The sequence below is a fragment of the Xyrauchen texanus genome, chromosome 30, assembly GCF_025860055.1.
Source record: "Xyrauchen texanus isolate HMW12.3.18 chromosome 30, RBS_HiC_50CHRs, whole genome shotgun sequence".
In the NCBI taxonomy this organism is placed as follows: Eukaryota; Metazoa; Chordata; class Actinopteri; order Cypriniformes; family Catostomidae; genus Xyrauchen; species Xyrauchen texanus.
In genome coordinates, this window is record NC_068305.1 from 19,673,641 (window position 1) to 19,688,278 (window position 14,638).

At 39.6% G+C, this 14,638-nt stretch overlaps 1 protein-coding gene across 1 annotated transcript in view; it reads right to left on the bottom strand.

Moving 5' to 3' along the window:
- LOC127623910 (nesprin-2-like) overlaps positions 1-14,638 on the bottom strand; it is a 108,881-nt gene that overhangs the window by 51,432 nt on the left and 42,811 nt on the right. Inside the window, exons 43-56 of the mRNA XM_052098501.1 lie at positions 14,205-14,310; positions 13,913-14,095; positions 13,621-13,767; positions 13,301-13,465; positions 13,053-13,208; positions 12,045-12,197; positions 11,733-11,903; positions 11,490-11,620; positions 10,507-10,711; positions 7,740-7,922; positions 7,242-7,355; positions 6,956-7,110; positions 6,640-6,787; positions 4,990-5,084 (exon numbers count right to left, since the gene is read on the bottom strand). Coding sequence (XP_051954461.1) covers positions 4,990-5,084; positions 6,640-6,787; positions 6,956-7,110; positions 7,242-7,355; positions 7,740-7,922; positions 10,507-10,711; positions 11,490-11,620; positions 11,733-11,903; positions 12,045-12,197; positions 13,053-13,208; positions 13,301-13,465; positions 13,621-13,767; positions 13,913-14,095; positions 14,205-14,310 — 2,112 coding nt within the window. The remainder of the gene's footprint in view (positions 1-4,989; positions 5,085-6,639; positions 6,788-6,955; positions 7,111-7,241; positions 7,356-7,739; positions 7,923-10,506; positions 10,712-11,489; positions 11,621-11,732; positions 11,904-12,044; positions 12,198-13,052; positions 13,209-13,300; positions 13,466-13,620; positions 13,768-13,912; positions 14,096-14,204; positions 14,311-14,638) is intronic.

A 14,638-nucleotide genomic window follows, 5' to 3' on the forward strand; every position in this document is an offset into this window, starting at 1 on the left:
TCTTAACAAAACTTCGACACCTAACTTCGTCCGCACCGTTTGGCGTAGACCCACGAATGAGGTGTCAAATCGAGCGACCTATTGAGGACACGTGTGCTATGACTTTTATAAGCGATCGGAGTGCGGTACTTGCCCCAGGGGCAAAAAAGCAGCCGAAAAATCCCATAGACTTAACATTGAGACAAACTTTGGCGTCACAGCTCCAAGCGAGGATTTAGTAGAAGCGTGTGATTTGCCACATTTGAAGAGGCTGGCAGGCTCTGTAGAGCATACCTCAATATGGGGTAAAAGCTGCACCCCTGGGGGCAGGAGCTGCCCAAAAATGCCCCAATTGACTTATAATGGTGTAGGGCGGCCCATGAAATGAAAAGGCATAGGGATTTGTATTGAACATAGCTCTGGATCACAGTGTCATAGAGGCGAGGGGTGGGCTCATTTTACTCAGACGACCAATCAGTCTCTCAGGATCATTGTGAAGCTATCAAGCCACGCCCTAGCAACCATTAAGAGCACCTTAGCAACAAGTCCCATAGACTTCTATTGAAACAGATCAAAGGGATATCTCCGGATAGAAGTGTCATAGAAACACAAGGGTGGTCTCGTTTTACTCGGGACAGCAAACAGCCAATCATGCATCAAATCAACACTTCCTAGCCCCTCCTAGCAACCATTGTCGAGCACCTTAACAACCAAAATCCATAGAGGATATCTTCCATTCTGAATGTCACAGAGGCATGGGAGTTGGTTTATATCATTCATACTGACAAGCAGCCTTTGGAGATTCATGATTGGCAGCTGCCAAGCCACTCCTAGCAACTAAACAGAGTACCCTAGCAACCGTTTAGCAGTAACTATATCTCTGCACCAGAAAATCAGAGAGACTTCTGGGTTGATTTATTTCAATCAGGATGGCAAGGACACTTGATTAGTATCACTATGGTAACTGCCTAGCAACCAGATGGGGTTACCCTAGCAACCAGTAACAAATCACATATCTCTGCATCAGAAAAGCGTAGAGACTTCGGGTTGACTTATTTCAATCAGGATGGAAAGGAGACTTCATTAGTATCACTATGGTAACTGCCTAGCAACCAGATGGGCTTACCCTAGCAACCGAGTAACAAATCACATATCTCTGCATCACAAAAACATACAGACTTCGGTTTGACTTATTTCAATCAGGATGGCAAGGACACTTGATTAGTATCACTATGGTAACTGCCTAGCAACCACATGGGGTTACCCTAGCAACCTACTAACAAATCACATATTTCTGCACCAGAACATTATACAGACTTCTGGGTTGATTTATTTATGACCACAATTTCTGTTCTTTTCAAGCAGGCTATTTGGCCGAGTTTTGCCACGGCAAGCACCACTCACATTTTCTTCAGGAAATGTACCTATCTAGATTTTTATTTTTATTTTTTATATCTCCGTTACAAAAGTTCGGCACCTAACTACGTCCCGCTACCGTTTGGCGTAGACCCACGAATGAGGTATCAAATCGAGCGGCCTATTGAGGACACGTGTGCTATGACTTTTATAAGCGATCGGAGTGCGGTATTTGCCCCAGGGGCAAAAAGCGGCTGAAAAATCCCATAGACTTAACATTGCGACAAACTTTGGCGCATCACAGCTCCAGCGAGGATTTGCAGAAAGCGTGTGATTTGCTACATTTGAAGAGGCTGGCAGGCTCTGTAAGAGCATGCCTCAATATGGGGTAAAAGTTGCACCCCTGGGGGCAGGAGCAGCCAAAGTTGCCCCAATTGACTTACAATGGTGTAGGGCCGGACCATGAAATAAGGGATTTTGTATTGAACATAGCTCTGGATCACAGTGTCATAGAGACAAGGGGCGGGCTCATTTTACTCAGGCGACCAATCAGTCTCTCGGGATCATTGTGAAGCTATCAAGCCATGCCCTAGCAACAATTTAGAGCACCTTAGCAACAACTCCCATAGACTTCTAATGAAAAAAATCAAAGGGATATCTCCGGATATAAGTGTCATAGAAACACAAGGGTGGTCTCGTTTGACTCGGGGCAGCAAACAGCCAATCATGAATCACCTCAACACTTCCTAGCCCCTCCCTAGCAACCATTGTCGAGCACCTTAGCAACCAAAATCCATAGAGGGATATCTTCCATTCTGAATGTCACAGAGGCATGGGAGTTGGTTTATATCATTCATACTGACAAGCAGCCTTTGGACTTTCACGATTGGCAGCTGCCAAGCTACTCCTAGCAACCAAACAGAGTACCCTGGCAACCGTTTAGCTACAACTATATCTCTGCACCAGAAAATCAGAGAGACTTCTGGGTTGACTTATTTCAATCAGGATGGCAAGGACACTTGATAAGTATCACTACGGTAACTGCCTAGCAACCACATGGTGTTACCCTAGCAACAGAGTAACAAATCACATATCTCTGCATCAGAAAAGCGTACAGACTTCGGGTTGACTTATTTCACTCAGGATGGAAAGGAGCACGTATTAGTATCACCTATGGTAACTGCATAGCAACCACACGGGCTTACCCTAGCAACCGAGTAACAAATCACATATTTCTGCCCCAGAAAATCGTACAGACTTCCGGGTTGATTTATATGCGACCCGCGATTTTTGTTCTTTTCGAGTTACGACACGCTGTTTGCGAGTTTTGCCACGGCAAGCACCACTCACATTTTCTTCAGGAAATGTACCCATCTAGTTTTTATTTTTATTTTTATATCTCCGTTACAAAACTTCGGCACCTAACTCGTCCCGCACCGTTTGGCGTAGACCCACGAATGAGGTGTCAAATCGAGCGACCTATTGAAGACACGTGTGCTATGACTTTTATAAGCGATCGAGTGCGGTATTTGCCCCAGGGGCAAAAAAGCAGCCGAAAAATCCCATAGACTTAACATTGCGTCAAACTTTGACGCATCACAGCTCCGAGCGAGGATTTCGCAGAAACGTGTGAATTGCTACATTTGAAGAGGCTGGCAGGCTCTGTAAGAGCATGCCTCAATATGGGGTAAAAGTTGCATAAAAGTGACTTCATTAGTATCACTATGGTAACTGCCTAGCAACCAGATGGGGTTACCCTAGCAACCCATTAACAAATCACATATCTCTGCATCACAAAAACGTAGAGACTTCCGGGTTGACTTATTTCAATCAGGATGGCAAAGAGACTTGATTAGTATCACTATGGTAACTGCCTAGCAACCAGATGGGGTTACCCTAGCAACCGAGTAACTAATCACATATCTCTGCATCAGAAAAACATAGAGGCTTCCGGGTTGACTTAATTCAATCAGGATGGCAAGGACACTTCATTTGTATCACTATGGTAACTGCCTAGCAACCAGATGGAGTTACCCTAGCATCCGAGTAACAAATCACATATCTCTGCATCACAAAAACATAGAGACTTCGGGTTGACTTATTTCAATCAGCATGGCAAGGAGACTTCATTAGTATCACTATGGTAACTGCCTAGCCACCAGATGGGGTTACCCTAGCAACCAAGTAACAAATCACATATCTCTGCATCAGAAAAGCGTAGAGATTTCTGGGTTGGTTTATTTCACTCAGGATGGCAAGGAGACTTCATAAGTATCACTATGGTAACTGCCTAGCAACCACATGGGGTTACCCTAGCAACCGAGTAACAAATCACATATCTCTGCATCAGAAAAACATAGGGATTTCTGGGTTGGTTTATTTCAATCAGGATGGCAAAGACACTTGATTATAATCACTATGGTAACTGCCTAGCAACAAGGAGGGGTTACCCTAGCAACCAAATAACAAATCACATATCTCTGGATCAGAACATCGTAGAGACTTCCTGGTTGACTGATTTTACTCTGGATAGCAAGGACACTTGATAAGTATCACTATGGTAACTGCCTAGCAACCACATGGGGTTACCCTAGCAACCGAGTAACAAATCACATATCTCTGCATCAGAAAAACATAGGGACTTCTGGGTTGGTTTATTTCAATCAGGATGGCAAAGACACTTCATTATAATCACTATGGTAACTGCCTAGCAACAAGGAGGGGTTACCCTAGCAACAGAGTAACATATCACATATCTCTGCATCAGAAAAACGTAGAGACTTCCGGGTTGATTTATTTATGACCATAATTTTTGTTCTTTTCAAGCATGCTATTTTACGAGTTTTGCCACGGCAAGCACCACTCACATTTTCTTCAGGAAATGTACCTATCTAGTTAATTTTACAATTCCATTTGGTGATGCGAGTGGCACAGAATTACAACTTCACATTTGAGGTATTCAAATAGGCTTGTTTAAGGTAAATTAATTGAAATGTTAGCTTTTGCTAGCTACTGTATGTGAGGAACATTTACTGTATCTCGAGATTTGGCTTTTACAGAGGACCCATTTTTAAACCATATCTCCAAAGAGGCCGTAGATGTCACAACAGATGAGCAACACATAACTGACATTTTAGATCATAGAACTAACTGCCGTTCCAATGACCATTAGCTTTACCAATCATCTGAAAAACAACTTCAATTACTTTTATATGGCTTTCTACATGACATTTGTTCCTGCCGAAGAAAACCAGACTTCAGTGAAGCCCAAGAAACTTCTTGAATGCAACCGTGCAGGAGTTCCATTTAAAGCAGCACTTATCAGCTGAAAAGAAAAATTATTTTGTGCTGTTTCCATTTCCTTTCCTTAGAGTGAGCCAGCTTGTTACAGAGTTGAGATTAAAGAAGCTCCTCCACACAACATAACTCGAAGAGTTATGGCCTCAGCTGAAGCCCATGGAAATTTCAGTTGAAGAACCCGTTTTAATTACTTATCAGGAGACATCCCTTTCAGACACAATATTAAACCGCATTCTTTGATTTCTTACCCATAGCAGAGCCCTCAAACCCACACTGGTTTAATAAGAAAATGATGATAAGGTTATTTGGGGATGAAGTAAATAAGTTATTGACTGTATTGTAACAAAACCTCACCTGTCCTCAGCTTGACCACTCTCCAGGATGCATAAATCCTCATTAATCATGGCATCCTGTAGCTGCTGGCCGATCAGCACCTCCACTTTCAGTCTCTGGAAGATTTATTATTAATATATAACTAGGTATGCTCTGTAATAACATTTCAAAAATGAATTTCACAGTACTTTAGGGACAAGTTTAGTTTCTGTTGCTCTTCTCGGCTTTAAAAGAAGCAAAAAAACAAGTGACATCCATTATTGACTGCATTTACAAGCACAATAATATTCCAATATTAATCAGGATTTGGTCATATTCTAATTACAGTGCATTCAGAAAGTATTCACACCCCTTTATTTTTCACATTTAGTTAATTTGCAGTTTTATGCTAAAATGCTTTAAATTAAAAAAAATTCACATTAATCTACACTCCATACCCCATAATGACAAAGCAAAAACCAGATTTTTCACAACTTTGCATATTTATTAAAAAGAAAAATGTTAATAAATATCACAGTGACTTAAGTATTCAGACCCTTTGCTATGACACTTGAAATTTAGCTCAAGTGCATCCCATTTCTATGGATGTTTCTACACTTTGATTGGAGTCCTCCTATGGCAAATTCCATTGATTGTATTGGAGATGATTGAGAAAGGCACACAACCAGTCTATATAAGGTCTTACAGCTGAAAATCCATATCAAAGCAAAAACCAAGCCACAAGGTCAAAGGAACTGCTTCAGAGCTCAGAGACAGGATTGTGTCAAGGCACAGATCTGGGGAAGGCTACAAAAATGTTTTGGCTGCATTGAAGGTTCCAAAGAGCACCGTGGCCTCCATAATTCTTAAATGGAAGTTTGGAACAACCAGGACTCTCCCTAGAGCTGGCTGCATGGCCAAACTGAGCAATCGGGGGAGAAGGATCTTGGTAAGAAAGGTGACCAAGAACCCATTGGTCACACTGGTTGAGTTTCAGAAATCTGTTTTGTGCTTTGTCATTATGGGGTATGGAGTGTAGATTTATGTGAATATGTTTTATTTTATTTAAAGCATTTTAGCATAATGATGCAAAATAACAAAATGTGAGTAAAAATGAAGGGGTCTGAATACATTCTGAATGCACTGTATGTACAAGTCATTTAAATACAGCTACCCAATTGCCATATGCCTATATTAATCAGAAATCTTTGTCATGTAACCACCTTATTCACAATATCCACCGTAATGGAATATTAATTTATATCTACACATGCCCAAATGTAGGTGATTCTGTGTGCTACATGATAAAGAAAATTGTAAAACACCAAGCAATAGAAGAAAAAACATATTGAAATGAGGAGACCTTAAAATAGAGGAGAAATATTTTTCTCTGACAGTATAAGAGATTAACAAACCATTATCCAAACAAACATGGACTATATTTAGCTATTGGAGTTGCTTATCCATGGTAATACATGGCCAGATCACGAATGTCTTCATTTATTCTGTGTGCTGATTGGCATGTAAAGAGTAATATTCCAAATGGTGTTGAGCATGTAAATGTCTTTTTCAGAATCGAGGCTTAACCTGAACATCCTTTTATTTGGGAAAATTATGTGTAAGTAAATATGGTCATTCTGAAGCAACAGGACTATGAACGTTCAAAAAAAAAAAATCTGGATATTACTTTACCTGATGCAGAGTTAGCTGCTCTCTTATGGCAGAACAGTTTCCAAGCACCTGATTCGAAAAGCTAGCCTCGATTTTGTCCAAGAGCTCCTTCCAACACTGGCACTTCTGTTGGAAGTTCTGAGCATGCAGTATCTCTATATGCATCGTCCTGTGGACAGAGGTGCATTTGCATTCACCAGACAAAAGTGGTGACACAGTTAAGGTAAACAATGTACCATATACATATTAGGTATTTCCAAAGAGAAAATCACATATACAGCACTACGCTAAGATTTTTAAGAACAGAATTGCATTAGTTCAGTGAATCTTAACTTGCCTGTGCCTGTCTGTGGCCTCAGAGAAAACCTTCACCCATTGCGTGTTCAGGGTCTGCAGTCTCTCTTCATCTGTGGTACTTAGGGTGAGTCTGAGACATTTCTGATTTAGAGCATCGAGGTTAGGGGTCAGCCCTTTCAGATCTAACAGTACCACCTTAAAGACATGAACGAGAGAGAGAGATTTCCATGAAACCAAACAACATTTTTTTTTTCCAACTTACACAAGGGGAGAATAAAAGGAAAATCATCAAAATAATCCCATTATTTTGGGGGTCACTTATTTACCTTCAGGCTCTCCATGCTTACAACTGAAGAGCTCATAAAGCATTCAAAGCTTTTAAACTGTTGCCCCAATGACTCCAACTCAGGGATGAAACTGCGCCATTCCTCCAGCTCCACCTATGGATCAAATAACAGCACGACACACGTTTATTAACATGTAAGGAAGTGCACGATTGATTCTGTTATTCACAGATTACTTTCACTTTTAAAACAGAGTTCTGGTCCAGGATGGTGATTCGTCAAGAGCTATGTTTTATTCACGATACAGCAAAGCTATTTCCTCTTCAACTAGCTACTATTTGTATCAATGCGCAGCACCCATCGCTGACAATTATTTTGTTGCATAGCAACGTTCTGTTACTGTTTACGGTCACAGATAATATCTTCAAATGGAAGGATGGCATTTAATGATTTGACTTTTAATTTTGTCCTTAATTTTTAACACACAAAATATAGCATGGCCTTTTTGCTATAATACCAACATCTAAACTTCTTCCTCACCTGGACTTCTGCCCCACTATCAGCAAGGGCCTTGCCAAGATGGACTAGGTCACGTGAGAGTAACCTGGTTTCTGATTGGATTAGTTGTGATGATTGGAGCTCCATCTGCCCAATTAGAAGCTTTGCAGCCTCCAGCACTTTTCCCACACTACTTTGTAAGATGTCCATGTCTTTCTCTAGAACCTAAGAAATATATTTTTCAGAAGTCACATTAATATTCAAGAGCTATTTACAAATTAGTTACACATGCAATGACTAACCAATTAAGAGATGGTTATTTAAAAAACACATTTCAATGTTCCCAAACAAAGTAAAACAAATGACTGCATATTTCCAATGGTCACCAGAATAGTAACATACATTTTTTCACTATTTAAACAATTTAAACCATTTTCTTTTGTGTTTCACCTTTTTTTGTGTTGAGAACACAGTACCACAGGTCTCATTGGTATTTTTAGCCCATTGAGAAAAGCTCAAGCTTTCAGAGCTCAATGCTTCCCTTTTCTGAAAGCACTTCTGAATTAAAGTCATGCAGCCTAACTGTGGGCCTTTAACAATTTAACACTTAACATGCTGAAATTGGTGAATTTTTTAGGTCTAGTCCTATTTTTTGAAAAAGCCTTGCGCTGTGCATCAAACAGTACCTTCGATTTATAAACACAGTTTGTTTTCTACCGGAGACCTACTATTCAAATGTATTTTAACATGCAGTGTTTCCCAAAGGATTTTGTGAGACTATTGGGGTGGACCTCCGAACCTTTAGGGGTATCCGGTGGCATTCTCCCCTGTAAGAATTTTTTTTACATTTGAAAGTTAAATATTTCCATCTGGTGCACTTTGAGAACAAAATTAAGAGGCTAGTGTTGTGTCCTTGTAAACAGTTTTGTGCCCTTAAAGCTGCAACTTTAAAATAAATTGAATTGTGAGAAACAGCGCCCCCAATTCCTCCCCATATACATGATGCTCTTCACCCCCAGCCAGGGTTACTTAACAGCAGTTCACAAACAGAGCCAAGGCCTGCCTTTCACTGAGTCTGTGGTGCTAACTAACTTCAGGGCCTCATTTAACTTTGACACCATGTTTATGTATAATTTTTTTTCAATGAATAAATACTACCTACTGTAGCTTTAACAATTTCGTGCTCTAACCATTCTAAAAAGCAGGGTACAAATTAGTTCTGTCAGTTTCAGCTTTTAATCTTTAAACGTTACCTCAGACTGCTAACGAAAGCTAACTAGCGAAGCCATAAGCAGTGTAACATTATGCCAATTAACCTAGTAATACTAACTTTAATTTATGTTAATCATCATGATTGAAACTTTTTTTGTTTGTTTTCTTTTGCTTCTTTTATAACCCAGACAACCTGTATAGATATTATATTACATTATATTGTATTACATGACATTATATTGTATTATATTAATTATATTTTGCAATAGTAAAATATATCTGCCTTAAATTCTTCACTTTCACACATTATTTTAAGCCTCTCTGATTAACTCACAAGCCCTTATTTCTCGTGAAGACTTTGAGATTCTGTTTCTTGGATGATATCATCTCCACAGAAATAGAGCAGGGCATCTCGTTTGTCTCACTGCCTGTTATTAACACTGTGTGAATAAACCCACAATGACCACGGATATTTGACATTACATGGCTGTGAAGTGAAATGTCTAGGTTACTAGTGTAACCCCCGTTCACTGATGGAGGGAACGAGATGTTGTGTCGATTGTAGTGACACAAGGGGCTTCTTTCGGGAGCCTCGGATACCTCCAAATATGAAAAAGGCCAATGCCAAATTGGCGAACAGTGTTTGCATGTCCATTGACACCTACTAGTCGACTAGGAAAATCAAATAAAATAGGAATAAACTTTCCTAACGGAAAGATTTCCGTTTAAGGCATTAAAATTTACGAATGACATGAAAAATAACTTTCTAAATACTTATTATGTCTCTCTTTATGGTCAACTTCAGTTTTTTGTAAATTGTACATTTACACTTGTGTTATTAAATGTAATATCATTTTTATATATTGTATATTTTATTATATTTACTGTGCATTATATTTTTTATTATGCAGTGGTAAAATATTGATTTAGTAATTTCTTCACTTCCACACTTTTAATGCTCTGATCAAACCCACGAGCCCTTATTTGTCATGAAGCAAAACCTTTGAGATTTTGTTTCATCATTTTATCACTCCACAGAAATAGATTAAGTGTGCATCTCCTCCTCTTTATCACTATGTGTCATTAACTCTGTGTGTATGAACCAGGAGCATTTGCCATTACACGATCATTTAAAGAGAAACTGGAGCAATTTGCATTCACCATCAAAGTTTATACTTGTTTGTTTATGTTTTCACTGGAGTTTGGCACGAACCTCTGCTGACAGCGCATGTATCAGAACGCTTCATACGCACTTGAGGACAGGAGCTAGTTGAACTCTGTGATGCGGCTCAGTAACACTCAGGCTCAGAGTTCAACTGAATGACACACAAACGCATCGGGCATGGCATTTATACAGTATATTCGATTAAGAATCCCTCATCTGTCTGAAATATTCGAGGTTAGATCAAATAACCACGATCAGATGGTTATTTAATAACCGCGACAGGCCTATGTGTGATTGTGATTTGCATTCAGTGTGGACAGAGAGAATGCTTATTGCTGGAGTCTTATCATATCGCTTCCGTTTTGGACAACGTGTAATTTTCTCCTCTGCAGTGGTCACTGACCAGGCTAATAGATAGTATAAGTTACTCACACTGATGGTTTGCATCCTGCTGTAGAGCAGCTCTGCAGTGCTCTCTTCTGTAGCTGGAGAACTCCGAAGCTCTTCAAGCCTCTCCCAGTGCTGATTAATAAGAGCACTACACTCTCCGGTGACACTATCATATTCCAGCCAGAGGTGCAGAGCATCCTGGGCCTTTAGCAAATCAGTATGCAAGTCCTCAATCACTGCTAGATGTCTGAAACATAAACTTAGAAACATGAATTTTCAAGTAGGTACAATACAGACATACACAACTTAATATGTCTAATAAAAGTATCTTTCCTATGAGGTGCATAGACTGTAAATCTTGCATATGCACACAAAATAATCTCAAAATGTCCTCAATTATGCACAAAACACTCACAGATATATGCCAAATGCACTCACAATCACAAACTGTTTAAGTAAACAGTGTAATAGATATGTACTAACAGTGCCAATTCAGTAATCAAACTCTGAATGCAATTTCATATTAAACGGCGAGGGGAAAAGAAGTGCACAACAAATAACACTGGTCAGGGTTTGGCTGATTAGTTTCAACAGTTAGCCCCGGCTGGTAGATGTCATAACTACATCATTTTGCTGGCAAAAACCAGCTTTTCCATTGATTGCTATTCAAATACAGCTGTTTTTTTAAGTCCGCTGAATCTCGATCCCTTCATGGACTAGCTGGATAATTGACCAAGTAGTGGTCGACAGATATACCGCAGAGGCCAATAAATCAGCCAATATAAATTTTCCCATTTGGCCAACTTGTTTCACAATCCTTGACAGTGCAGAAAACCGCCTATTTGAATGTGAGGGAGCAGTCTGATACATGTTTGTTGTTACAAATTCTCATTCAAACAGTACCGCAGTTATCGGAGCTGCAGCTCGGCAGACACAAACAAACTCAAGATGTTTAAAATGCTCAAGCATTTAATTCTCCTCTCTCCTTAACAATTCCCTCTAACAATTTTTTTTTTTTTACGTACCGGGTTCTCTCTTTCTCCAGGTGATCAGACAGAAGTTTGGCTGCACAAGGGTTGAGTTTGTCTCTCAAGTCAGAAAACATATGAGTTAAGTGGATCCAAGTCTCTGATCTATCGAGCTCCTTTTCAAGCTCCTGTGAGCAAGAATGTATGACATATACAATGTTAACAACTTAATGGTTTGGAAAAAGTTTTAATATATTACAATCTAATTTTAATTATTGAATATTTCATCAGATTACTCACTTGCAGATGTTTCACATGAGCTCTGCTCTGCTCTGACGAGAACACAGGAACTCTGCAGAGCTCCAGCCTGTATACCACCCTGCTTGTTTGCAGTCCTTCTGCACTCATTTTGGACTCAAAGTGAGCCCACTCATCCCTTATTGGCTGCAGAGTTGACCTGAGAGTGTTTATCTAAGAAATGAGACACAGGAGCTGCAATGAATAAATATTTAATTGCCCAATATAAAAAGCTGACAATAAAATTGTTACAATTGGATTGGATGAGCCACATTCAAAGCCTGATGTATTCTGAAACAAGGCCTAAAAACTCACCTGTTGGCTTAAAGCTTGGCAGTCCTGGATTGCTGAATTCACCTTTGTGGAGAAGAAATCTCCAGGGTGTTGACCATCTCGCTGCCCAAACAACCGGAGAGCTCCCAAACCTAGCAGCTTAGAGGAATTGTCCCTCAGCTGTTCTTCTATCTCCTGGATTGAAGAAGAGTCAGAGGGACAAATTCACTGAACAGTTACATCACATATGAGCATATTAATTCAGTGCAAAAACATGCACTTATTCACTAACCACTCATTATCCAGTTTAACATTAACGGCAAAGGTGCAATCTGCACTGGTATAATGCTGTGCCATGTGTAGTTAACCCTTATTGCTGTGTTGCTGTGTTCCCAGTAAAAATGACCAACAATTGGAAATGAATGGATTAGATTACAAAATACAGGGATATTAAGTGTTCAGGAGCATCCAATACTTTAGATGAGCACATACTCTATGTGGATGTTGGTAGGATCAGCTTTAAAATAAAAAAATAAAAAAGCAGTACAAAACCTGTAGAAAACCGGTCATAATTATAAAAAAAATGCAATATCTTAGATTTATAAATTATCTTAGTGGGCCAGTCATTTTTGAAAATGAACATAAAATGTGTTGGCACAAAACAAACACAGCACAAGGGTTAAATTAAGTCACTGTTAATATTTCCAGCTCAAGCATGCTTTATTTTTAACAAAATTAGGCTTATTATAGACTGCCTAACTTGTGTTTGAAACGTCACTTCCGTCAGCTGGAAAGCAGCAAACGCTACAGTGTAGTGAAAAAAACAATTGTGCTCCATATAAAATGATACTACACTTTGAAAATTCATAAACTAGATGGCAAAGTGCATATTAATTTAAGACATACCTACTATCAGCGTGAGAATATCATTCTTAGTGATTCTTTTCATTTGGAATTTCTCATTTCACTCACTTGTCACGCACAAACAATGATTGCAACACAAAAACGTCAAGCTACTTTCAGTAATTAAGATGTAGATAAGAGATGTACCTCACACTCCTGTAATGTTTGCTCAATCTGCGAGCAACTGTCTGGTCTCTTGCGGTGTCTCACCCATTCCATACATTGAGAGATCCAGCTGTGAATATACTGCAGTCGCCTTTCTCTGTCTGCGCACACCTGCCATTTGTCCTCTGCATCATGTATCTGCAGACAAAAGAACAAATCACAATGGTATGAGTGGAAACATGGATGGATTTGTTAGGTATGCATCAGCGATGTTGCACTTCTGGACTCACCTCGATGTCAATCTTGCCCTGTAGAACAAGACAACTCAGATTGAGAGCTCCCAGTCGCTCAGCAAAGAGGTTAAGCTCATTGCGATTGGCTGGATCATCCACAGAGCCCACCCCCTCCACAGACTGATTCAGAAAGTCGAGGCAGGTTACCTCGGCCTTGATGTCCTGAGAAGATTAAATACAACTGAAGAATACATGTGTGAGTGCTTCCTTCAGAATTCTGTTTCTGCAGCGACGAAAGATTCCATAACCGCAACATATCAGAAGTTTAGCTAGAACAACAAAATATTACCAAACGTATGAAAGTATAGGTGTGATACCTTCAAAATCTGTAGATATCTAGACAGCTCAGTGGATTCCAGGGCACAATGGACCCTAGACCTTTCCTCCTCCAGTCTACTTTCAACATACTCTAGCCAGGTGGTCAGCTCAGCTAAGATCTGACTCCGAGACTGGCTCCCCAAAAGCTAAAAGAAGGGCAAAAGGCTGTTTGTTAAAACAACATGTAATTGCCAGAGCTTTGCTTTTAATGGAGACGATTTTGAAAGAGATGAGGAAGGTATTACAGCTAGAGTTGGGAGTTAGAACATGGTTAGAGTTAGACCAACTTACCTGTTGCTGTGTCTGGTGAAGGGTTGGCAGCATGTTAGTCAAGTTGGTCCAGTCCTGCTCAATTTGAGCCAGTCGTCTGTGCAGACCGGGAGCTTCACTGTCAGTTAGCTGCAATGTGTGTGTGCCTGTACAGATTACTGATACTTTCTGTGCAGACCTCACCTCCAGTTCCCTAAAGAACTCCTGAAACATACAGTACACAAACACAATGACAGCATGTCATATTTCACTTATACACATATTATACAATCAAATGATAAAAAAATATTAATAATCTAAAAGTTCTTGTCACCATGAGCTGGGTAAGGGCGAATCTGTCAGATAAAGTATTCCACTTCTGAATTTTTTCATGAGCTGAACTCATCCACTTCTCTAGTTCAGTTGAGTCACACTGAAACCTACACACACATATTATGTCTTTAGTCCAAATGTAGCACAAAGTAAAGCTTTAAAATGTAATTGTCTTTGCTATTCTGTCATTTATTTTTTATTTATATTTAATCTCGTCAATATAATATTTTTTCTTTGACAAAAGTGTTCATAGCAGTCAGAGCAGGGGTGAGCTGTTGTGAAGTAGTGTTTAAATTAGTGCCTTTAAATTTCAAAAGACTGATAGTATAATTGTATTAACTGCACTTAAATAAAAGGCCTTTACTTCAACCCCATGTTTCTATTGAGCACTATACACAATTTTTACTCTTTTTATCACCCTTGTATCTTTTCCCA